This window comes from Heterocephalus glaber, unplaced genomic scaffold (genome assembly GCF_053883595.1).
Source record: "Heterocephalus glaber isolate CG9 unplaced genomic scaffold, H.glaber_assembly_v1.0 deba00000347, whole genome shotgun sequence".
NCBI lineage: Eukaryota > Metazoa > Chordata > Mammalia > Rodentia > Bathyergidae > Heterocephalus > Heterocephalus glaber.
The window spans coordinates 42,620,259-42,646,969 of NW_028258143.1; the positions used below are offsets into that span (position 1 = coordinate 42,620,259).

Below are 26,711 nucleotides of genomic sequence, written 5' to 3' on the forward strand. Positions count from 1 at the left end.
AACTGGCTTGCTGAGACTCATTGACTTATATCTGCACGTGGTTACCCACATTGTTTATTGTGACAGCAGAGACATACCCTGAAGGAGGCCCTTCATTTTCATTTTTATTTTTTATTTCCAAAATTAGTATTATTGGTTTGTTTTCTTTTCTCCTCTTATATTTAATTTTTTTCCTACTCTCTGAAAATCTTTGTTTTTCTCTCCTTTTTTCTTCTTTCTTTTCTCCTTCCTTTCTCTCTCTCTTACATTCACTCTCTTGCTGTACCACATAGTTCATCTCCCTTTTTGTTCCTGTTCTGGCCCTCATTCAGATTTCTTCTTTATTTTTCTATTATTCTCTCTTTCCTTCTCTTGCCTCTGTCCTCTGGCCTCACTGCTAACCTTTCCCTGTACTTCTACCTATCTATCCCTCCCTCCCCAACTCCTTCTAACTCCCCATCCCTAACGGTAAATTTGTTATATTGAAGAGTTTATTCACTATGAACATATGTTGGATTGGGCCTCAATTTTGACTTAAATCACACAGTTAAAGTGATAGATTAATAACTACCACAAAATGTCATTTTCTAAGATGTACTTGATGCTATGGTGTTGCCGATTGTATCACTTGGGCTAAAGTGTTGTTATTGATCTAGTCAGTAGTCCTTCCTGTATAATGAAAATGAGATAGCCTCAGAGTCATTAGAGACTCAAAACTTAAAGACCAGCTATATCTGGAAGACACCTCTGAGAAGCAATCAACCCATAAAGGTTCTAATTACAAGCAACAAAGATATTTACAATGAGCAATTTTGAAGTATCAACCCAGGCGGTTAACCAAGGACAGTACCAAAAACAAAAATGAGAAGACATTTAAGCAAGGCACAAACTCAGAGTTCCACCCCACCAAGGGTAAATCCTAAGGGAAACGAGGAAGAAAAGTCTGATAATCAACCACCTGGACACCCTAAATTGATAGCACAGGAAGTAAAAAAAAACAGATGAATGAGGTTCTAGAAAAATTCAAAACAGAAATAATCTCCCAGATAACTACAGAGATGGTGAGCAGAGTGAAAGACATGATTAGAGGGTCTAGAACAGAAATAGATAAAAAAAATAGATGAGCTCAGAAACTTGCTGGAAGCCATGAATACCCAGAATAAGAAAGAAATGGAAACCATGGTCACCCAACATAAGAAAGAAATGGAACCCATGAAACATATTAAAACAGATATTCAGGAGATTAAAAACTATACTGAAAGTGTCCACAGCAGATTAAGGGAACCTGAAGATAGACTATCAGACATAGAAGCCAGGATCATGGTGAACGACCATGAAAACAGAGATATCTTAAAAATAGTATGGGACCACGAGAAATCAATCCAACATCTGCTAGACAATGCAAAGAAGAATAACATAAGACTGATAGTAGTCCATGAAAAAACAGGAGAAAGTACAATTGACATAAAAAAACTTCCCAGACAGAGGTAAAGATTTGACATACAGATAAGTGAGGCATATAGAACTCCAACTAGCCATGATCCAAAAAAATCTACATCTAGACATATAATAGTCAAGATCTCAGAAACCCAACAGAAGAACAAAATCCTACAAGCAGTTAGAGAAAAGAAACAAATCACCTACAAAGGAAAGCCCATTAGAATCACAGCAGACTTCATCACAAACCCGCAACTCAAGGAGAGACTGGAGTGAATTATTTCAAGTCCTAAAAGAAAATAACTTCCAACCTAGACTGTTGTATCCTGCAAAATTATCTTTCAAAATTGATGGGGAAGTTAAATACTTCCACAACAAAGAACACCTGAGAAATTTCATGAACACCAAACCAGCACTACAAGGAATTCTAAACAATATCCTAGAAAAAAAACAATGAATGTCACAATTCCATGAGGCCCAGCAGAGGGAAGCCACCAGGCAAGGTAAGAAACTAAAGGGAAAGGGGGAAAAATAAATAAAAGACCCAACAAAAGTAAAACATCATGACAAGGATGAATTAATATCAATTATAACCATCTATGTTAATGGTCTCAATTCACAAATCAAAAGAAATAGACTGGCAGAATGGATTAAGAAGCAAAATCCAACAATATGCTGTATACAAGAAATGCACCTAACTCAAAAAGAAATTCATAGACTGAAAGTAAAAGGATGGAAAACAGTTCACCACACCACAGGAACCCAGAAAAAAAGCTGAGGTAGCAATATTATTTGCAAACAATGTAGACTTCAAACCAAAACTAATTAAGAGAGACAAAGATGGTCACTACATCCTTGTGAAGGGAACAATCCAAGAGGAAGAGATGACAATCATAAATATATATGCACCAAATATGAATGCCCCCAACTATTCAAAACAAATATTAATGGACATGAAAAACCAAATAAGCACTAACACAATTTTGGTGGGGGACCTCAATACCCCACTATCACAAATAGATAGATAATCTAAACAATCAATTAACAAGGAAATTCTAGAACTGAACCAAGTTATTGAAGGATTGGACTTAATAGATGTTTACAGAGTGTTCCATCCCACAAAATCAGAATACACATTCTTTTCAGATGCACACGGGTCATTCTCCAGCATAGATCACATGCTATCTCATAGGACATGTCTAAGTAAATGTAAAAGAACTGAAGTTACCCCCTTTATAATATCAGACCATAGTACAATAAAATTGGAGGTCAATAACATAAGAAACCGTAAACCCCCCACAAACACATGGAAACTGAATAACACCCTCCTGAACAACCAATAGGTCACAGAGGAAATTAAAGAAGAAATTAAACTGTTTTTACAAGTAAATGATAATGCCACTACAACATACTGGAATCTATGGGACATGATGCAAGCAGCTCTACGTGGGAAATTCATAGCAGTGAATGCTCATATTAGGAAAACAGGGAGAACTCAGTTAAATAACCTAATGCAGAACCTCAAGCTCCTAGAAAAAGAAGAGCATAACAAATCCAAAGCTCGTAAAAGAGAGCAAATTATAAAGATCAGAGCAGAAATCAATGCAATGGAAACTAAGAGAATGATACAAAAAATCAATGAATCAAAGAGTTGATTTTTCAAAAGAATAAATAAAATTGATAAACCTTTAGCCAACCTTATCAAAAAAGGAAGGAAAAGGCACAAATCCATGCAATTAAGAATGAAAAAGTTGAAGTCACAACAGATCCAACAGAAATCCAGAGGATCATCAATACCTACTTTGAGAACCTGAACTCTAATAAAATGGAAAACACAGAAGAAATGGACAGATTCCTAGATACATATGAATTTCCCAAGTTAAATGAAGAAGATATAGAAATTCTAAACACCCCAATTACAATGAGTAAAATTGAAAATGTAATAAAAAAAATTTACCAACAAAGAAAAGCCCAAGTCCTGATGGCTTCACTGCTGAATTCTACAAGATATTTAAGGAAGAACTATTGCCATTATTCTTTAAACTCATCAAGGAAATTGAAAGGGAAGTGAGGCTTCCAAATTCATTACTGGAAGCAAGTGTTACTTTGATTCCAAAACCAAGGAAAGGCCCAACCCAAAAAGAGAACTATAGACCAATCTCCCTAATGAACATAGATGAAAAAACCTCAACAAGATACTAGCAAACAAAATATAGATGGTCATGAAGAAGATGATACACCCTGACCAAGTCGGATTTATCCCAGGGATGCAAGGATGGTTCAACATTCATAAATCAATAAATGTAATACACTATATTAACAGAGTCAAGGGCAAAAACCATATGATCATCTCAATAGATGCAGAAAAGGCATTTGACAAAATCCAGCACTCATTCCTGATAAAAACCCTACAGAAAATTGGAATAGAAGGTCTTTATCTCAACCTGCTTAAGGTTATCTATGAAAAACCAACAGCCAACATCATACTAAATGGTCAAAAACTGAAAACTTTCATGTTAATATCAGGAACAAGACAAGGATGCCCACTATCACCACTCCTGTTCAATATAGTTCTGGAAATATTAGCCACAGCAATTAGGAAAGAGAAAGAAATAAAAGGAATAAAGATAGGAAAGGAAGAAGTTAAACTGTCATTATTTGCTGATGATATGATACTTTACACAGAAGACCCAAAAAACTCCACCAAAAGACTTCTAGACTTAATTGACAGATTCAGTAGAGTAGCTGGATACAAGGTCAACATTCAAAAAACAATAGCCTTCTTGTACACAAATAACAGACTCACTGAGAGAGAAATTAGGGAAACAATTTCTTTTACAATAGCATCCAAAAAAAATGAAATATCTAGGAATCAACCTAACAAAGGAAGCAAAAGATGTCTACATTGAAAACTACAGCATGCTGAAAAAAGAGATCAAAGAGGATACAAGAAAATGGAAAGACATCCCTTGCTCCTGGGTAGGAAGAACCAATATAGTGAAAATGGCCATACTTCCAAACTACTATATAGATTCAATGCAATGTCAATTGAAATTCCAACAATATACTTCACAGAACTAGAGAAAACAATCCAAAAATTCATTTGGAACAAGAAGAGACCTAGGATAGCTAAAGCAATTCTTAGCAACAGAGACATGGCTGGGGGTATCACAATCCCGAACTTGAAACTACACTACAATGCTACTGTGATAAAATCAGCATGGTACTGGCAAAGGAACAGACCTGAGGATCAGTGGAATAGATTAGAAGATGCAGAAACAACTCCAGACATGCTCAGCCACCTTATCTTTGACAAAGGAACCAACCACCATCATTGGAGGAAAGCTAGCCTATTTAAGAAATGGTGTTGGAAAAACTGGATTTCAACCTGCCAAAGATTAAAACTAGACCCATACCTACCACCATGCACTAAACTAAGATCAAAGTGGATTAAAGATATAAATATTGAGACAGAAACACTAAACTTTCTGGAAGATAAGTTAGGTAGAACTCTTGAAGACATTGGAATAGAAAAAGACTTCATGAACAAAACCTCAGCAGCACAGGAACTAGCAGAAAGAATCAACAACTGGGATCTCATCTTATTAAAAAGCTTCTGCACTGCAAAAGAAACCACCAACAGAGCTAACAGACAACCTACAATGTGGGAAAAATTTCCTAGCAGCTATACCGCAGACAAAGGACTACAGAGTATACAAAGAACTGAAAAAAAATCAGACCCCTCAAATTCAAAGACCCCTTTCAAAAATGGGCATCTGAAATGAACATATATTTCTCAGACAAAGAAGTAAAAGCAGCAAATAAATATATGAAAAAATGTTCAACATCACTAGTCATTTGAGAGATGCAGATGAAAACAACACTGAGATTCCACCTCACCCCACAAAGAATGGCTGCTATCAAGAAATCAACAAATAACAAATGCTGGTGGGGGTGTGGGGAGAAAGGAACCCTTCTCCACTGATGGTGGGAGTGCAGGCTGGTGCAACCACTGTGGAAATCAGTATGGAGATACCTCAAAGAACTAGGATTTGAGGTCCTATTTGACCTAGGTATTCCCTTGCTGGGTATCTTCCCAAAAGAATTAAAAGAATCATACCACAGCAATATATGTCCACCCATCTTTATAGTGGCATAGTTTGTAATAGCTAAAGCTTGGAAGCAGCCCAAGTGCCCATCAACTGGAAACTGGATAAAGAAGATGTGGTTTATTTTTAATAAAATGGAGTACTATTCAGCCATAAAGAACAAGAAACTAGAATCATTTATACCTAAATGGATGCATATCGAGGCCATACTCTTAAGTGAAATATATAGGACACACATGTGTAAATATGGAATAGTTTCTCTAGTTTGAGAAACTGAAACTGTAAATAAGGGTTAAAATGATTAAAATGAATAATTGATCATTTGAAATAGGAAAAAAGTTCCAAAGACATAGGGGTGAAGGGAGGGGAAGGGGAAAAAAAAGAAAGGAAAGGAAAAATTATGAGAAAAGAAAAAAAATGGAAGTGATGTCTATGTAAATAGGGAAGAGTGGAGGGGGTGAAGGGCACACAGGTAATGGGGAAAAAAATAAGAACCAAGATACATCATGTACAGGTACAAACAACCAATGATAAATATAAATGTATTGTATACCTAAAATGTACCAATAAAAGAACATAATAATAATTTAAAAAGAAGCATAATACATTCATGTCTGTGGGAGAAAGCATGAGTGACAGAAAAAGTCTTTCTATATTGGAAAAACAAAATGAGTTGGTGGGATACTGATGGGGATGCTGAGAGGTAATATAGTAATACAATTTGGAAGTAATTCAGATGTTTGGTAAGAAAATTTAAGGCCTTTAAATCACTATCTTCAAATACAAGCCCATGAATAATGGATATAGCTATCAGCATAATTCATAAAGGACCCCTTATTGCCCTTAAACTGGGTGGTATAGTTGAGCTGACAGCTGTCAGTCAACCAAGAAAGAGCACTAGAGTATTTAATTTGCATTTTTTTCTTTTCATCCAGTTCGCTCAATATCACTGAACTTTATTTAATTCCATGACCTGAAAATTATAAATGTGTTCCTGATAATGGTATAGAAATTTGTCAGTTTAACTCTTTATGTCAAATGTAAGAAATATAACCAGAATCGAGGAAATAGTCCTATTTCCAAGACTTGGTGCCATATTGGAAAAGAACCGGGAGACCAATAGGAAGAAAATAACATAATCATGCTACCTGGGTCTCCTCACATCACAGGCCATTTCACCTCCTCCTTGATCATTAAAGTGACATTCTTGATACTACCAGCCACACATTATTGGGACAAGCAGGCAGGAAAGGAATGTTCTCCATTCTCAACATGTTAGCCACTAAAGGACAGCAGAAGTTAAGTAGAACTTAACCACACTCCCGTCAGAGAGGAAATTCTTAGACTGGCTTTTCTTCATTAGCCTACATTGGACATTTTTTTTTTATACTTAAGTAATTTCAAGAAAAGTTTTAAAACACAGGTGCACTTTTAACAGGTCTATTTAAAACAGAAAAGGAAATGTAGATGGTATTTGCTTCAACTCTTCTAAGCTTAGTTCTATATTTGGTACATGGATGGAAAAGAAACCTAAGTAGGCTTCATTAAATCAAGCTGGTAAAATATATTGCTATTAGATATGCATCCCTTATCCAGTTATTACTCCATGCCTATATAAATCTTTTTCCTTTCAATAAGACTTAAAACTTCTACATATTTACGTTTGATTTAAACATATACTTCTCGCAGTTACCTATGAAAAATCATAGGCCAGCATTTCCTAAAGCATCTCTCCCACCATATGAACCCTTCAGAATATCAATAAATGTTATATAAAAACAAAAATGGGCAATTAAAATGAATTTTTTAATAAAACCCTTAAGAAACATTAGATAAATCCAAGTTTTATAGCTTTCTTTAGGTCAAGATTTCTCAGAACTTTTAATGTGCTAATTTTCCATGTTAATTGCTTTCTGGAGGGAATACTATTTGACTAAGAAATTGTTTTTCCTCTCCCCAACCCCAAATTGTGAACTGGTGTTCTGACGAAGATGTTAGAGCACTGTAGCCTAGTCAAGCTCTCCCAAGTGCAGGTTGGTTTTAAGATAGTTTTACAGTAACTCAACATGGCAGGAGCCCTCTGTGGCATCAGCAGGTTACCCCCTGAAAATGAGTCTCTTTGATATGATTATTAAAATAGAAATGAACATTTTTCTCATTTTTTACAAAAATTCTATCAGAAAAAAAATCACAAGAATATATAACTGACCCAGTTAACTGGTTAAGAACTGCAGAAAGAGATGCAAAATAAAATCCAGCTCTACAGCAGATACTCTTTTTAGCTTTTTTTAAGTACCAAAGGAGAGAACTGCACCATGTCTGTCTTTCCAAGTTTAATATATTTTAATAATGTGGGAGTAGAGATTGTGAATGGGATGGAGATCAAAAATTGAGAATCCCAAGCCTATACTGAAACTCAGAATTTCTGAGTGGGGAGAGACAGATAGATAGAGATATGTTTCATAGATTCCACTGATAGAAAAGTTTAGAAACTCTAGGAAGACAATATGTGAGTTACCACTGAATTTTTGTGTGAGGATTAATTGATTTTTAATGAAGTCTTTAGAAACAATTGACTTTTAGAGTGTTTATTATTTTACTGCACTCTTTACATTATAAATGAGATCTTCAAAATATAGAGAAAGAGAGCTAAAGGAATAAACTCCCCCAAATTCACCACCAAGATAGCCAGTGAGACTGCAATTATTTTTTTTCATTTTACATTATTATTTTGGGTTTCTTTCTAGATATATTTCCATGATTGAATTTACTTCCTAAATCAAGAACTAGAGGCCTTGTGCTGTTTGGGTATCTGAAAATACCACATGAGCTTTGATATTTTCATATCTGATAAAAATCCTTTGCTTACTTCTTATCCTGTAAGACATGAAAAACTTCCTGCTTCTGCCTACCCTTATTCTTTCATTAGACAATGCACCTTGAACTCTGTTTGACACAACCCCTAGACCAGGAGGGGCAAATGAGCAGAGGACCTCACTTTCTTTGCTTCTTTTCTTGCCCAGGTCTGATGCTGGGAAGGCTCATGCTAACCGAGGGTGGTGGTGGTGGTGCTGTTGAGAGAATTGAACCATCTTGGCAACAGATACCCACAATCTTCTATGCCTCAGTTACCATGGCAACCAGGCTATTGCTATGTGCTCAAAGCTAAATTATTTTTACCTGTCTTTTCTGACCACTTGTATTTTGCTTCTTGAAGCATCTATTTTAAATCTGATTTCTTTGGCTGATACTATATACAAAGGAGGGGGTATTTTTTTCTTTCCATCTTTTTGAAATGTGTGATGAACATACAAAATCAAAATTTTTTTTAAGTAATTGTAATTAAATTGTTTTGCTCAAAGCTATGGCTTTTATTCAGTGGGTCCCAGGATTTCAAATAGCTGTGTTCTTACTCATCTAAAATGTGGAAAAATATGGGCTTTCAGTTAAAGTATTTTAAATGGAAATGAAAATTTAAGTAAGAATATGTCAGTGTTTTTTAATATTGATTAGTCATATAGCATTTAGTGAAAATAAAACATTAACCTGTTTTATTTTACAAATTCCACACTTCACTTTTCAAAATAAGAAACATCCACCCCATGTTATATTTAATATGTATATAGTATAAAGTATACTTTCAGTAATCAGTTATTACTAAAATGTCTACAGTTACCTTTTATCTTTTCTTCATATTGTTTAAATTACAGAATATTTTTACTGACCAGAAAAAAGCTAGAATACATAGACCAGGATCTCAAATCTTAAGGCTTTATGTTTAATAAAAGTTACTTGAAAGTAAAACCTCAATTTACATATTTTGTAGCAGTCATAGTATCTAATGCTGACTTACATTTATTAAGCACTCAAAAATATTGAGTCTCTAATTATCCTGGTAATTATCCTGATAAATTTGCTTTATACTTACTTGCATGATCCAGATATATTTATTGTTTTTTATTTCATTTTCAGGTACAGATGTAGTTCATAGATAAAGCCCAGAACTTTTAATGAAAGTCTCTGTTTGCTGAACTGAGTTTGATGCCATTCTATAAATAACATGAAGATAATGGATGCAAAACAAACATCACATAAATTAGTAGTGTTCAGAGACAATTTTTTATTCTTGTATTGCATTTCAAATTTAACTTGGAGTTTTGTAATTATCACTATTTTTGGCAGTTGAAGATGATCTGCATAGTTCTATTGAGATTTGTATAATATTTAAATTAATTTAGATGTGAAAAGAAGGTTAAGAAAGCATATTAGTTATATTGTAGCATTATTGTGAATTTTGTTGGATTTACGAATCTTGATGGTTTTTATTTCCCTTTCCCTCCTCACCCACCTCCCTACTTCCATTTGGATTCCCTTTCCCAATTCTCATTATTATTCATTTCATATTTTTGACATATAATGTTTACATTCATTGTGGGTATTTGGTACTCATACATGATACATCTTAAATCTTTTTACTTCTTTCCCTTCCCCCCTCCCCTCATCATCGCTCTCATGGATCCCTTCCCATTTGCAAAAGCTATAGCTCCCTGTTTCCTTCTATTGATCCTTTAATATGTTCTTTATTTACTTTTTGCCTTACTCAAGTGAGAGATACCATACAGTACTTAAGTTTGTGTGTCTGATTTATTTCACTTAACATTATATTGAGTGTATTCATTTTTCTACAAATGTCTATAATTTATCATTTTTTATTGCAGAGTAGAATTCCATTATATATAAATGCCACATTTTCTGTATCCATTCATCTGTTGATGAGCATACATGGTGCTTCTATGGTTTAACTATTCTGAATTGTACTGCTATAAAAATTGGTATGCATGTATGACTGTAATATGATGGCTTTAGCTCTTTTGAGAAGATACTTAGAAGAGGAATAGCTGGATCACATGAAATTTCTACCTTTAGTTGTTTAAGAAATCTCTATATTGATTTCAATAATAGTTGCACTAGTTTACAATCTCACCAACAATATAGAAAAGTTCCTTTTTTCCTTTTCTGCTACATCCATGCCAGCATTTGTTATTATTTGATTTCTTGATGTCTGTCATTCTTTCTGGTGTAAGATGGAATCTTAATGCTGTTTTAATTTTTATTTCTGTAAGTGAATTGTTGCTTCTCATAAAAAGACGTACAAATGGCTAATAGATATATGAAAAAACTTTAACATCTCTTACCATTAAAGAGATGCAAATGAATTTTGTTTTTAAAAAATAATTTCCAAGAGTAAAGAATCAATAGATCTTTATAAAATGATTGTTTTTAATTAAATGTGATTTTAATTCATGACATTATTATTGAAATTATTACTATAAATAAAATCTCTTAATTTGTAGTAGTGCATGCAAGATTTTTTAAAACAATACTGATTTTGAGGAAAGTTTAGGGTTAAGTTTAACTCATTTGAGGAAAATTACAGAATTGTTAGGAAAGCTTTCACTAGTAAACCTGATTTTAAACAACAACAAGAAAAATCAATGGTATTTATTCAATGAATTATAAATAAATCTCCATTTCTAAAGAAGAACTAAGTATTTAATACTTGTTTTGAGTCATTAAATCACTACCAGATTGTGAACATATTTACAATGCACAAAATTCCATAGAAAGTAAGACACCATAATATTTGAGTTCTTCTTTATGTCAGTAATATCAGTGTAATTTTTATCTTTTCTTGCAATTGAGTGTTGCACCACCTACAAAAACTAAAATCCAACCAAATCTAAAATTAGTGTAAGGTAAATGGATGTGAATTCAGAACATCAGTCCAGCCCTCTCCTGACTGAGCCACGTCAGCCACCTTGGATGTGAATTCAAACAGGAGATAATGTAGAAACAAAGTTACCTTGGGCAATCCTGCTTTGGGTACCCTTTTTGAAGTGTAAGAAGGGCTTTGGAGAGGAATCTGCCACATTTTCCCTTATTTCCACAGCCTCACTTCTCTGATTTGTCACTACTAACAGTCCTGATCATGACACTTGGCTCTGCATCCACAAGTGTATCCAGTTACCATGCTACTATCTGATTGTTTTAGGGGACAAATAAGGAAGCAGAACAGAATGGTTAAAGATACTTTACAGACTAAAACCTGCATCTCTGGAGCAAGGTGACCTGGGTTTTGGGGCCATTTCCAGCATTTATTCTGGGTCCTCTATAAATTACTTCCTCTCTCTAAACTTAATTCCTCTTTTATGAAATGAGGATGATAATAATAGTAACAAGTGTCATATAGACTAAAATTGATTATCTGCTGAACCACTTAGCACAGATCCTGACATAGTAAATGATCGATCATTGTCACCTATTATTAAATTTACTGTAATTCTATTTTCATGCCAATAATATACTTACATGAATCTAAAATACTAGAAATTTATCTGAGTTTAAAATTCTACATAGAATTAAAGATTATATGGCCTTTGAAACATTCAGAAGTTTCTTTCATGTTAAGTTTTGTGATTACAGATGAAACTAATTTTCTTGAGAATTGTCAGTAAAGTCATAGAAAAATTACACTTGTAATTACATTAATAAGTCTTTTTCTTGTGTTCTTTAGAATAAAGTCTCCTGATTAATTTAGGTCCTTCATACACCTTATTTTCTGATAATGTCTATGTGAATTTTCATTAAATTCACTAGATTCCTCAAAAGTAATGAATACCAAGTTTTAGAACTATTCAGTCATAATTTGACCAATTCTTATCAGGAGCAATGCTACATAATTTTAGGGAAAAATCATTTGATTAGGCCTAGTTCTTCTGCCTATAGGCCAGCTGTGGAATTTTGAGACAATTCCATTTTGGCCCTGGTCACAACGGAGACCTCCATGATCCAGTGATGCTCCAGCTGAGGACATCCTGGGAGGAATAAGGTCTTCGTCTACTCAGTTCCTTATTGTTCTTGTATCATTAGACTTTGTTTATGCTGATGTGGTGAACTCTCTTCAAGTCATTTGTTACACCTTGTTTATCCAGATGTACTGAACTCTCTGCAAGTCATTTGTTACATCTGTTTCTCCTGATGTACTGAATAAAAGGTGCTATGGTAAGCTGGGAGCTTTCATCTTTGCTGCCCAGAGCAGCACTGATCAGACCCCAAACCTCCACTTCATATCAAAGTCTCATTTTTCTACCTTTTCTGCATAATAAGTTAATTCGCTTTGTGCTGCTGTGGCTCGCAGGAGACTAGGACTCACTGCAGAGGTCCTAGTAATATCCTCTTTCCCTGTTCCCTACATTTGGTGCCCAACGTGGACGTGAATTGGATCCAGGGGTGAACTTGTCTGTGAAACAAACTCAGAGTAAAAGAGACAGTACATGGTTCTCCCAGGATGATTTCCAGACTTGGATGAGGGACACTGGTGGTAAGTGCGTCCAGATGGGGGTAATTTTCTATCTTTGCTGAGTTACAACTATGAGTCAGTCTCTGTCATCAGAGTAGCATAATTTTGCCAAATTACTTAAATTGCTGTTAAAGCAAGCTATGTATCTGGTACCAAACAATGCTGTGATAGATTTGTTAAAAGATATACAAATGTAAGTCCCATCTTTTCCCCAGGAAGGGACAACTAACTTAATAGCATAGGAATGTGTAGGTACTGTTCTCCTTGAAGCCTGGTGAAGGGGTGATCGTCTTTCCTCCAAACGCTACCCACTTGGGCCTTAGTCCACTCTGCTCTCAAGTTCAGTCAATCCAGGAGACCTCGGCTACCCCTTCCCCAACCCACCCTTCTGTCCAGGCTTCCCTTTGTTTGGCTTCTTCCTCACTTTGCTTTCATCTCACTGTGGCTTCTGCTCCACCGCTAAAGCATGCTGAGGAGGACCCTAATTCTCCAGCCCCTCAATCTCCTCGGGTATCTCACAAAGGTCTAGTTGCCCCTCTTGTGAGGCTCACTTCTGGGGCAACTCCCTATCACTGTACCCTGCAAAAGGCTGTGACATTGAGTAAGGCAGTTGGAGACTCTTTGTGCTTTCCTATCTCAATTTTGCCTGATCCTGGCAACTCAGAAGTGGACATATATGTTCATGCCTCATTTAATTTTAACATCTTAAAGGACCTCAGGCAGAGCATGCTAACTAATGGTGTCCAAAGCCCCTATACAATGGGCTTGTTGAGCAATTTATTCCATACTTATTCTCTGATTCTGTATGCTCTTTTTCACCTTGCGAAAACATGCCTGTTCCCTGCTCAGCATCTCCACTTTGAAGTGGAACTGCATTCATTAATCAGAGAACAGGCTCATAAAAATGCTCAGGGAGATGCTCAGTCAAGAGAAGTTACTATTGTTATGCTATCTGGCATGGGTGACTTTTTGGACTTAAGTAGGTAGCCCTGTTGCCCAGCATTACTCTTTCACCAGCTAGAGGACCTCCTGCAGAGGGCTTGGGCTTCTGTGCCAGTTGGTGTGCTGACAAAATCTTTTACTCAATTCAGGCAAGGGCCATTGGAAACTTACACAGAATTTGTAGCAAGATTACAACAAGCTATTAGGAGACAGATTTCTAATTCCCAGGCAGCAGACATCCTGATTTTACAGCTAGCCTATGAAAATGCTAATATGGATTGCAAACAGACAGTAAATCCTGTTCATTCCTCTAAAGATCTTGGAGCATACATTAAGGCATGCCAAAATATTGGGTCTCCTTTATACAATTTGGCTCTGATGGCTCAAGCCATCTCCCAACATTTACGTGGTACACACAGTGATTTAAAATGTTTTAATTGTGGAAAATTGGGGCACCTCAGAAAAAAATTGCAAAATGAAAGTGGCTTTACAAGCTGACTCAGGGCAACTAGGTCAAGCATCCAAAGAAAATAAATAACCACCTGGCCCTTGCCCTTGCTGTCAAAAAGGCACTCGCTGGACTAAAGCCTGCCACTCCAAATATGATAAGGACAGCACTTTGCTGCCAGGAAAATGGAAATTGGGCCCAGGAAACTATAGGAGATCACAGCTAGGGGGCTCCAGTCCCCGAGTCAGCAGTAGCCAGTTCAGACCCATGCACAAGTACAAAATCAGATGGGATGGGTGCCCGGAGGGACATTTCTTCCCTAGTCAGGGGAACATTCAGGAGCTCAAGAGTAGATCTTCCTGCTGCTCAGAGAGTTCACCTGCTGGGAGGTGAGACTCCAGTATCTGTCCCCACAGGAATTCATGGACCCCCACCCCACGAACAATTGGTTTGATACTTGGAAAATTCTCTCTAACTTTGAAAGGCATTACTGTTATTCTGGCTATTGTTGGTTCTGATTATACTTCTGAATTGTGTGTTCCTGTTAGTGCCACAGGGCTTTGGGTAATAGAACAAGGAGATTATATTGCACAATTGTTGCTTTTGCCTAAACCAAAATTAAATAATGTTAGCTTTAAAAATTCCCAAGAGGATCCTCAGCCAGAAACTCCTCAAGAAGAGATTTATTTCACCCAAGAGATTTCCAAAAACCACCCCATATGCAAAATTAAATTGAATGGCAAATTCTTTACAGGATTGATAGACACAGGCACAGATGTGTCTGTGATTGGCACATGTTTTTGGCCATCATCTTGGGGCAAAAAGCCAACTAAAACATCTCTGGTAGGCCTTGGGCACCACAACTAGTTTTGCAAAGCTCCGTTCCCCTGCCTTATGAAGGACCTGATGGTCAATTGGGACATATTTGTCCTTACATAGGTCCCATACCTATAAATTTATGGGGCAGAGATTTATTGGAAGAATGGAGAGTCATAGTGACTACTTTGTCCCCTGAAACCTCACTGAGTCAACACATGATGTCTAAAATGGGATATGAACTGGGAAAAGGATTAGGTAAGCAACGTCAGGGAACAACACAGCCTATAGAACAGAAACAAAAAAATAATCACTTTGGAATTGGATATGATCAAAATGTTTAGTTGGGGCTATTGAGGAAGTTTCTCCACCCAAGGCATCCTTGCTTTTACAATGGAAATCAAATGATCCCATTTGGGTTAATCAATGGCCCCTACCACAGGAGAAACTAACCATTCTAGAGCAATTCATATTAGAACAACTTAACAAGGAGAATTTAGAACCATCTGTGAGCCCCGGGAACAAACCTATCTTTGTTATTCCTAAAAGTTCAGGCAAATGGTGTTTGCTTCAGGACTTATGTGCAGTTAATGCAAGCCTCATTCCAATGGGGGCACTGCAACCTGGCTTAGCAAACCCAGTAGCAATCCCCCGGAAGTGGGCACTTATAATTATAGATTTAAAAGACTGCTTCTTTAACATTCCTTTGTGGCTAAGTGACTGACCAGGATTTGCCTTTTCAGTACCTAGTATGAATTTTAAAGAACTGATGAAGGGCCTTCGGTGGACTGTGTTGCCTCAAGGAATGGCTAATAGCCCCACATTGTGTCAGCTTTTTGTAGCACAGGCTCTTCAAGCTACTCATAAATTATTTCCTACTGTATATTTAAAGCATTATATGGATGCCCTATTAATCTCTGCAAATACACAACAGCTACTTTTGCAGGTCTTTGCTGATGCAAAGAAGGATTTAGTGCATTTTGGATTGTGCATAGCACCCAAAAAGGTTCAACTATCTGAGCCTTGTAGTTACCTGGGTACCTTGTTAGCAGAGCAACCTGTTAAGCCACAAAAGATACAATTTAGGACAGACAAATTAAAAACATTAAATGATTTTCAAAAATTATTAGATGATATTAATTGGATTAGACATAAAATAGGGATAGCAACTTTTCAATTGCAGAATTTGTACAAAATATTACAGGGAGTTTCTGATCTTAATTCCCCCTGAAAATTAACTCCAGAGGCACAAAAGGAGTTACAACAAATAGAACAAAGCATACATAACTGTCAGGTTTTTCATATAAACTCTAATTATCCAGTTCATTTGTTTGTGCTTAACATCCCCCATTCACCTACAGGTTTAATAGGGCATTAGACCTGAGAAACAGGTCTTTCCCATGGAATGGTTGTTTTTGTCTAACCAGTTAGTGAAATCTCTACAATTATATCTAGAGCAAATTGCAAAAATAGTTTTCTTGGGACATAATCGTACCTGACAGTTATTTGGTGCTGACCCTCATTTCATCATTATCCCAGTTGATAAGGATCAAATGCAGATGCTGCTACAAACTGCTTTATATTGGCAAATAGCCTTTGCAGATTTCACTGGACAGATAGATAATCATTACCCTAGTGTTCCTCTGTTTCAGCTTTTTTTGTGACATGAATTTATTCCCCCCAAGGTTACTCAATTTCAGCCATTGCAAGGTGCCTCAACCTATTTCACTGATGGCTCCTCTCAAGGCCAAGCAGCAATTTGGAGCTCTTCCTTTAGTTATGTGTTGCCTACACCTGGTCACTGTGCTCAGAGGTCAGAGTTGCTAGCCATTATATTTGTGATTGAAAACTTCCCTTCTCAACCTCTTAATATTTTAAGTGATTCCTCTTATCAAGTTTGTTTGACTCAAAGACTGGAAGGAGCTATGGTCTGCTCTACCTTAGAAAACCTAAATTATTAAACTTGTTTTTAAGATTGCAAAAGGCCATATGCCAAAAAGAATTGCTTCTGCCTTAATAACTTGGGGGAGAGATTTTGTCTGTGTTCCGACAGATAAGGATGAAACCTGTGGCTGCTCTCCTGGAGTGAGTGGCCATGGGTCCCACTGGTAGAACCACCAATATCTCAGAGACCAGGGATAGCACCCCTGCTGAGAGCAATGAGCCAGATGCACCTGAGCAACCCACCTCACCAGCGACGACCAACAAATCCACAGCGGGGTCCAGGATTGAGATGATGCCCCCAGAGGAAGAATAATTATAGATTTATGGTAAAAAATTAAAAAAACTTGAAAATGTTCTTTTTACATTTATAGGTATAAAAGCGCTTGCAAGGGCTGGGGATTTAGCTCAGTGGTTCTGGCGCCTGCCTCACAAGTGCAAGGTCCAGAGTTCAATCCCTGGTACCAAAAATGAAAAAAAAAAAAAAAAAATAAAAAAAGCACTTGCATTCCTTCTGATTCTAATCTCAAGAGATCTCTGTTAACTGACTACAAAACTTTTTGACCAGTCATATACAATTATAAACCTAAAAATCATAAAAAGGATATTATAATTCAATTTGGCCAAATATATTTGAGTGCACTCTAATTTTATAAACTGTCTCATATGTTTGTCATTTGTTTGTTTGTACAACTGAGATCAAAATTTTTTTCTCTCTTTTCCTTTTAACCTTTAAAAATTTTTTTTTCTTAAAAGATATTCATCTATAATTAAATTGGCTTACAGATAAATGTTATTAAATTAAAGGCATGCCCTTCTTCCCCCAGGTTGCTAACTGATCAAAGTGCCATCGAGATTTATTTGTCAAAGTAAATAGAGACCATGGGTGCTCCTTTTGGTGAATAAAGAAGCAACCTCCCAGAAAATAATTATTCTGGCCTTAATTCACTAAGGGTACTCCCTAGTAATTTTCATAATCTTATGGGAGACACACTGCAATAAATATTGTCTAAATATGTTATTATAAATTGATTACATTGGTTATAATTGAAGTTTAAGTTTTAAATATGTTATTATAAAATGTTTATATTGGTTAAGTTCTAAAAATGTTATTGTAATATGTCTACATTGGTCATCTTCAAAAGATTAATTTCTGTGGCATAAACAAAAGAGTGTTATTAGAAAGATGCTTTCGGTACCAAACTACATTGAAGAACATAAGGTTTTATATAACCATGATCTTTATTACTTCTCCTTTTCTGGTGTACAAAATGTATTCATGCCCTCTAATTGTATGGGTATTCTAACATATTGTTTATGGTAATAACCTTTTGATTCAGGTATTTGCCTTTCTCTTACTCTCCAGCCACCAATGATAGTAAGCACACTTGTAGGCTGATTTATTTTCCTTAAATGACATCCTATAAAAAGATAGCTACTTAGGGATTCAACCACAAGAACAACCATAACTGGCAGTAATAACAGTCTTTTAACTATATTTTTATTCCAAAATGCTTAATACCCAGGTAAAATTATAATAGTTGAGTTCACTACTCCTCTTACAATGCTAATGTTATTGATCTTCTCTTCTGGGTGTTCAACAACCAAAGTTTATTGACCAAAACTAAAAAGGTATCTGGGCTAAGAAGGCAGCCAATATTTTGGCCCTGGCCCTCCAAGGTCAACAAGAATAGCAAAAAGATTCAGGTCATGAGGGAAACTTTTCCAAGATCCTGCATCTTTGGTGAGTAACCCAACCTCCTGAGCAGGGAGGTTGCTGAACATCAAAACAGTAAGGATCCAACAAAAAGTATGCCAAAGGAATGTCACCTGGAGGAAAAAAATCTTGCATGCTTTTGCAGGAAGCAACATGGTCAAGCAAGGCCATGACATATCCTGATGGCTGACACTGACAGAGGAGCTAAGAGGCTCTATGCATGGTTCCAAAACAGTGCCTGAGGAGCCTCAATTGACCTTGTTAGATAGCAAGAGGTTGATTTTGGTTAATACAGGTCTCACCGTAACTTGGTCTTAAACACCCAGTAGAAAAGTATAACAGAAGATAATATTTATTTGAGTTCAACAAAAGTTTTAAGTTTTTTAGCCAACATTTAAAAAAAAATTTTTATTACATTTTTAATCCTTTTACAGCCCCAATTAAGAGAAATTATGCTTATTATAGACAGCTAAGCCAGTCAAACACACTATAGGTCCTCACAATATATGGGAACAAGCCTATATATTGGGTGTGCTCACTTTTCCTGGAAACACCCTCACATAGAACAAGAAGAAAGGGAGATATGTCAGGAGAAATGCTACATAATTTTAGGGAAAAATCATTTGATTTGGCCTGGTTCTCCTGCCCACAGGCCAGCTGTGGCATTTTGAGACAATTCCATTTGGCCCCATTCACAACTGAGAGACCTGAATGATCCGGTGATGCTCCAGGACAAGATTACACCAGCTGAGGACATCCTGGGAGGAATAAGGTCTTCGTCTACTCAGTTCCTCATTTTTCTTGGATTGTTACACTTTGTTTATGCTGATGTGCTGAACTCTCTGCAAGTTATTTGTTACAACTTGTTTATCCAGATGTACTGAACCCTCTGCAAGTCATTTGTTACATCTGTTTCTCCTGATGTGCTAAATAAAAGGTGCGGTATGCTGGGGGCTTCCATCTTTGCTGCCCAGAGCAGCACTGATCAGACCCAAATCTCAGCTTCTTCTCAGTCTCATTTTTCTACCTTTCCTGCATAATAAGTTAATTCGCCTTGTGCTGCCATGGCTCGAAGGAGACTAGGAGTCACTGCAGAGGTCCTAGTAATGTCCTCTTTCCCTGTTCCCTACAAATTCTGAGTTAAAGGGTAACTTAAAGTACTTTTTCTTTTATTATATGATGTTATAGAATATATTATATTTTATTAGCACTTGTAAATGCTTTTATCATATAATTATACATAAAGGTTCTCCAAGTACTTATGACCACTTTAAATATTGATAATAGGCTTTATGCTTTGGTGTTTCTAGAATCTACCTCACACATAATATGTATTGAGAGAGACAGAAAGAGAGAAGAGAGAGAGAGAGAGAGAGAGAGAGAGAGAGAGAGAGAGAGAGAGACTGATACTGCTAGACTGAATTCCTACCTCTATTTTTACAATGGACCACTGTGGTTTGGTTGTCTTCCTTTACAGTCTCCCCTCCAGGGTATTTTTCTGGGGTTGTTGTCAGTCAAGAAGCTAGCACAAAAATGAGCACAGGACACAGTTGAGCAATCAGAATACTCCTTCTCTGGGAATTCTATGGACACTGGAAGAGAAATGGCCTTTCTCACTAGATCACTAACTGTGAGCATCATGTGAGACAAGAGAGTACAATGAGCTTGTTTCCGTTGGGTGGCGAATGAAATAAACAGAGATGAAAGCATGGCCAAAAAAATAGAAGTGGCTCCAAGATGTACACTGAACACATCCTGCCCAGATAAGATTTGCTCCTTCATTTCTCAATTCTGTGACTCAGTATACTGTGTCTCAGCTTTTCATGTGTTACTTGAGATGGTTCAATTTGGGGTTCTATTAGATTCTGTCACAGCATTGACTGATAGAGTCCTGATGACTGGACAGTCATGTTTTGGAATCTACAGTAGCATAGTAAAAACACTTTTGATACTCTCATGCATAATCACAAGAGTGACGCTTGTCAAATCTCAGCATAACTACAAATGATACATTTCATTCTACAAACTAACATAACTTTTGACCTTGTACTACCTTTAGGAATAATGAAATCTTATAGGAGCGTAAAAATTGGGCTTAATTTTATTTAAAATGGGGCAAATGTAGCTAGAATTTTGATCCTTAGCTAACAACTATAATTCCATGGTTAGGAGACACTTCTCTTTGTTCTTTGTCAACTTCCAATTCATTGTTTTGTTTTCATAACTTACCGGAAATTGGTAGAAATGACCAGACAATGCCTATATGTATACCCTATAGCAATCAGCCTATACCTGCTAGATTGTATTAAAGGAAACACATACACACACACTCACACACACACACACACACACATCTGTTCTGGAAACTATTTTCTATTTCTTCTATAGAATAGAAAAGGTCATATGAAATGTGGCATAAAAGCTGATGTATCCCAGAAGTTTAGTCCATAAGTCCAGCCAATAAAAGACATCTATGGATCCAAAGTAACAGCAAGAACTGGAATATTACCCAAGGTAAAAAGTTTGAAGGCAGATATTTGCTTTGGGATATTTTTTTTTACTGCAGATTTACTCTTGCCTAATTGTATCTGATATCTTTCATGGGTCATTTCTGAATTTTTAAAAATTCCTATTATGTGTTGTGTTTCATGTTTTATCCCTTGCTGCCACATGTATCCCACTCCAGATTCTTATTGCTAACTTTGGAAAATTTTCAAGCTTCAAAACTCACCTAAACATTTATATTCCTCAACCATTACCCCAAATTCCATCACAGGAAATGTTTCTTTTCTCAACATCCTCTTCACTCACTTGTATTGTAATCCTTCACACTACATTGTAACACCCTGTGATCTACTTGTTGGTCTCTCTCATTCTTCAAGGCAGAGAACTGTTATGTAACTGAATTTCTAGCACCTAGCACTGTACCTACTAGCTTTTAATAAATGCTTGTTGAATGAATAAATTAATGACTGGATGAATGAATAACAGTCATTATCCATGGAATATTTTAGATTTCATTATTCCTGAAGTTAGGTACTAGATTGAATGTTATGCTAATTTTTAGGATGAAATCTATCATTTGTGGTCATATTCAACTTTGACAAGTTTTGTGTTAGATCACTCTTGTGGATATGCATAAGAATATAAAGAGTTTCACATGACACTAAGGATTCCACATTACAGGCAAGTCATGTGATACTTTATCAATCAGTGCTGTGATAGAATATAATAGAGGCTCACTCTAGCTGAGAAGGCAAATAACTAATTGTCCAATTCTAATTTAGTGTGTAATGAAGATAAGATTCAAAGAGTGAAAAACCAATATAAAGAGAGAGCAATTGCCCTTTTCATTTATGCTTTTTTCTCTTGATGTTTGCTCTATTGTTTGTATACTGAGGAGTGCTTGAAATTTACTGTTGAGTGCTCTATGAACTCAAAATTGGCTTCTTTTATTTTTATTTATTTATTTATTTAAAAAAAATTTTTTTTGGCTTCTTTTAAAGAAAATATACCATACAAACCTATTATGGTAATAAAGTAATACCTCAATTCATGAATGTTTCTGTTTGCAAACAGTTCAGTCTGCAAACAAAAGTGTTGGGCAACATTTTACTTCTGTTCACAAACTCTGCATCAGGTGACAAACACAACCAAGGCTGTCTTCCCCAGCCAAACACAAACACAGTCATTTTCCCCCAAACCATTAAGCTAGTGAAGTTTGTAAACTGAGTTACTGCTGTATATTAGAACATGGGATAAGAAAATACTGCTGGTTGACAGAAAATATGTTGAGAATCTCCTGGCAGAGAATCTCACCAGACCTAACAAAAGAAATACAGAAAAGATGCAAAGTTTTGAGTTGTTATCAAGGTCACTTTATTGACCACAAATAATGTTATAAGTAGATTATATGGAAATTCCAATGATAGTTGTTTTTATGATTTATTTTCAAAATGTCTCCCCAAGTCTCCTGTGTTTAGAGAGTGACTGGGTCAAGGGAGTGCTATATGCACCAGTAGATTCATCCATTGATAAATTTAGTAGCTGAATGTGGTGTTAGGAGATGGGGCCTGAATGGAGTTGGGTCACTGGGGGCCGGAAGTGTATATTCTTGCCCCCTGGCTTCTTTCCCCTCTCTCTGTCTCTACTTCCTAACTGCTATGGGTTTTGTATCTGTTTCTCCACCACACCCCTCTGCCTTACTCTTGTGACCATGGACTGAAACTGTGTAAGCCTTTCCTCCCTTGAGTTTGGGGAGTGAGGTATTTTGTCCCAGGGATGTTATACTGGCAGATATGGTACCTGGCAAGTGCTTGCTACTTTGTTCATAGATGACAATTTTTTCACTGTTTAGGAAAACAGGAAGCTCTTTACAAAGGCAATATCCCACTGATGAGGGCTCCACTCTGATGACCTAATCACCTGTAGACATCATTAAATGATTAAGTTTCAACATATGAATTTTGAGGGGAAACATTCAATCATAGTAGTGATTAAAACCCTTATTAAAATGTTAAAATATATTCTACTATTATAGTGCTAAATATAAAAGCCACAAGGATGTTAAAGATAAATTACAAGATTTTAAAAGATTGTCAAGCTTCTGATATAGCATTTTAGCAGGGTATGAAACATAGTAAAGACTTATCTAGAAGGGAAAGTTCCCTGTCCTGACCATCACTGCCCAGGAAACTATTTGTTTAAAGAAGACCTATTGACTTTAATGTCTCCATAACTGTTTGTGCTGCTTTTATTCCTAAATCAAATTCTTGTCCCTTCCTTTGGTAAAAATAACTCCTTCCTTCCTTCCTTCCTTCCTTCCTTCCCTCCCTCCCTCCCTCCCTCCCTCCCTCCTTCCTTCCTTCCTTCCGCAAATATTTGATGAACTCTATTCTGCCAGGTGTTTTATGAGGTCCTGGGAATTTAGAGATAAAGAGACTCTTCAGGTGGTAGTGAGAGGAAGTAGAGTCATACAAGATCATTGGTAAATAGTGGCAGGTATTGCTCAACACATACTTATCATCATGGTTAATATTTTCCACATATTCTATTTAAACTTTATACAACATCTGAGAAATAAGTTTTGTTAATCTTTAAACTTTGCATCAATGTCACACAATAAATATGGTACACAATAAGTGACTTCATCAAATTAAATTATAAGTCTATTTGATTCTGACTTATGCTTTTTTTTTTTTCTTTGCAGTTTAGTGGATTGGATCCAGGCTTTTGTACTGAGCTAAATACCCAGACTACATCTCAAGCTCTTTTTTAATTTTTAGTTTTGAAACAGAGTCTCCCTAAGTCACTAATTTGCCAGGGTTGGGCTCCATCTTGCAATATTCCTTCCTCAGTCTCCAGAGCACTAGAATTACAGTTATGAACTTCACTTGGCTTTATTTAGACTTTAAAACATCACTTACTGCCCTGTTTGATAAGTTATCTTTCAGCTCCAACTTGAATGTCTAATCCTATCTTATTTCTTATTTTCTTTGAAAATTCTCTTACCATTTAATTACATTCTTTTTTTGTGTGTTCCTATATTCTTTACTAGCATGTATTTATATCTGCTTCCTGTTACACTTGAGTGAGAAATCCCCCAAAGCAGATTCCGTTTCTGACCCTTGGATAGGCTCCGCAGAATGTGGCAGGAGAGGGCGGCCCTCATGATAGATCAACACATAAAAGTTTCACTGAGCTCACACTTGGCTGCCTACAGGCCTGAAGGTTGTGTTGTTTTTCCTGGAAAGAGTGCAAAAGCCTGCCAAATTTGAAAATGAGTTTATCTTAAATCCTAGTTTCCCTATATCTTTTATAAATTGGGAATATTTGAGATTATTCATTGGTTAAACATTCCTTTCTGATGACACCAGGCTAGAGCCAAGTGGCTACCATCTGCCTCACAGGGCCTTGCACTGCAGCTCCCAATGTTCCCATTGCTTCTGCTTCACCACTCATGAATCTTCACCACTTACCATTTGCACAAAACTGGCCCTACAATTTCCAACCTTTCTTCTTTCTTCTCTCAAGTCTCTTAATGTCTGTATATCCACATAATGGTTACTGTCTATAAAATACTTTTTTATAAAATAATTTTAAAGAGAAAAATAACTGCAAGTAAAATTCAAAGCTGTCAAAGTGTTGTCAATAAAACACACATAATGGTGATCTATTTATTTAAAACTACTATATCTATATAATTTAAGAAGACTGATATGTCTAGAGTGCCTCATTACTACCCAAATATTAAAATGTATACTAGGGGTATTCTCATGAATGGAATGGCATATATAATTTCTCATCTCCAAAATGTAGATTTCTCAAGTCCATTTGTAACTGATTCATAGCTTTTTCATTGCTATTTCAGCTTACACATGAAATGTAGAAACAGTAGTATGGTGTTGTTTATAGTGATTATAATTACAGAAAAGCATTATTAATTTGAAAAGGAAGACAGAGATTGGAGTCAAGTTTTCCCTCATATTGTGAACACTTTATGCAAAGGCATGCTGAACAAATATACTGTGTAAATTTTATAAGAACCATTTACTTGACAAATTTTAGAGTCATGAATTGCTAACAATGTGAATGCACTATAAGCAAAAGCTAGGTGCTGCTTAGGTTGGTACTTTGATATAATAAGTACAAATCATTTTTATATCTTCTGTGAGGCAGGGCTTCTCAACTAGCTAGTTCAAGTTGCAATATTTATTTGAAAACAATGTAATATTGCTTCTGTGAAGCATATTGTTTCACTTTGATTTTTCATCATCTCAGACAGTTCTTTCCCCCAAGTCAACTGACTCCATTTAGTGCAAAAAAGAGGACACTTTAACAGTAAATCCCTATTAGTCACGTAAAACCTCCATAAATATAGCTATTGCATTTTTGAGAATGCTTTAATAACTTAAGAGTTGACAGAAAAACAGTCAATGTTTAAATATCATAAATAGCAGGTTAATCATCTCTATAACAACAAGAAGAATACCAAGTTGGCCTAGTTTTGCTTTGTTTGGTAATAGATAAGATTTACAGTATGTAGCTGTACATTGGCGGGTCATCCCAATACCTCAAGATACATAGGAGTACAAATGAATGTCTTACTTCCATTGATAATCATTCATAAGACAAAGCATATTTAATAACCTCAAACAATTAAAATTGATAATAAAATCATTTCCTACCTGGGTAACTTTCTCTGTCACATTGTGGGTTCGATCTTTAACTTTGGGTGCAATAATAGTTTTATCTGAAGAAGGAGGGGATGTATTCTTTTTTTCAGTTTTGACATCTGAAAAATTCAGAGTAAGCTGTGGTATCTTGTTAATGGTGCTGTATTTGTTGAGGTTTGAATCCGATGTGGATCCCAGGAGGCTTGACTTGATATGATTAAAAGGCCCTAAAAAAGTTGGAAAGTATTGGTAAAAATAATATCAAAAGAAATTTTAAAAAGAGAAGTGTTTCTAAGTCCCCTGTTAATGATCCATGTCCAATGTGGCCCTGATTCATTTACAACTAAATACATCCAGGTGATACCTAAACATAGAATTTAGAGTCACCTTCTGCCACACGGAGGGTCATGGAACTATTGGGATAAGACTGGGTCCTAGGTATACACCCAGGGAGCAAATGACATCCTAAGCCATTAGTTGGGTTTTTTCACTTATGACTGATAGAAAAAAAAAACAAACTCTACTCCCTGTTATTGGCCAAATTCTACCTTCAAAGTTTTTCATTAATTTTGTTTTATAATCTAGGGATTATTCAAGGAAGAACTTTCCTATGGTTCCAATCATGTTGGCCATGAAATTTATGAATGGGTCATGCATTTATGAAGTTTACCCTGCACCAACTTGACTTACTCTCTTTCTGTGTCACTGAGAAGTATCAGGCCCTTGGGGTTCTTCACATGCTTCCACTACCTGTATGAAATACCCCACAAAGTCTACAGAAGTTTAA

The 26,711-nt window shown here is 36.1% G+C and overlaps 1 protein-coding gene across 8 annotated transcripts in view; it reads right to left on the minus strand.

The window, feature by feature from the left end:
* Kcnh7 (potassium voltage-gated channel subfamily H member 7) overlaps positions 1-26,711 on the minus strand; it is a 475,266-nt gene that overhangs the window by 106,970 nt on the left and 341,585 nt on the right. For all 8 annotated transcript variants that reach the window (XM_004835849.4, XM_004835847.4, XM_004835848.4 and 5 more), the window contains one exon: positions 25,937-26,151. In XM_004835849.4, the coding sequence (XP_004835906.1) occupies positions 25,937-26,151 (215 nt within the window). The remainder of the gene's footprint in view (positions 1-25,936; positions 26,152-26,711) is intronic.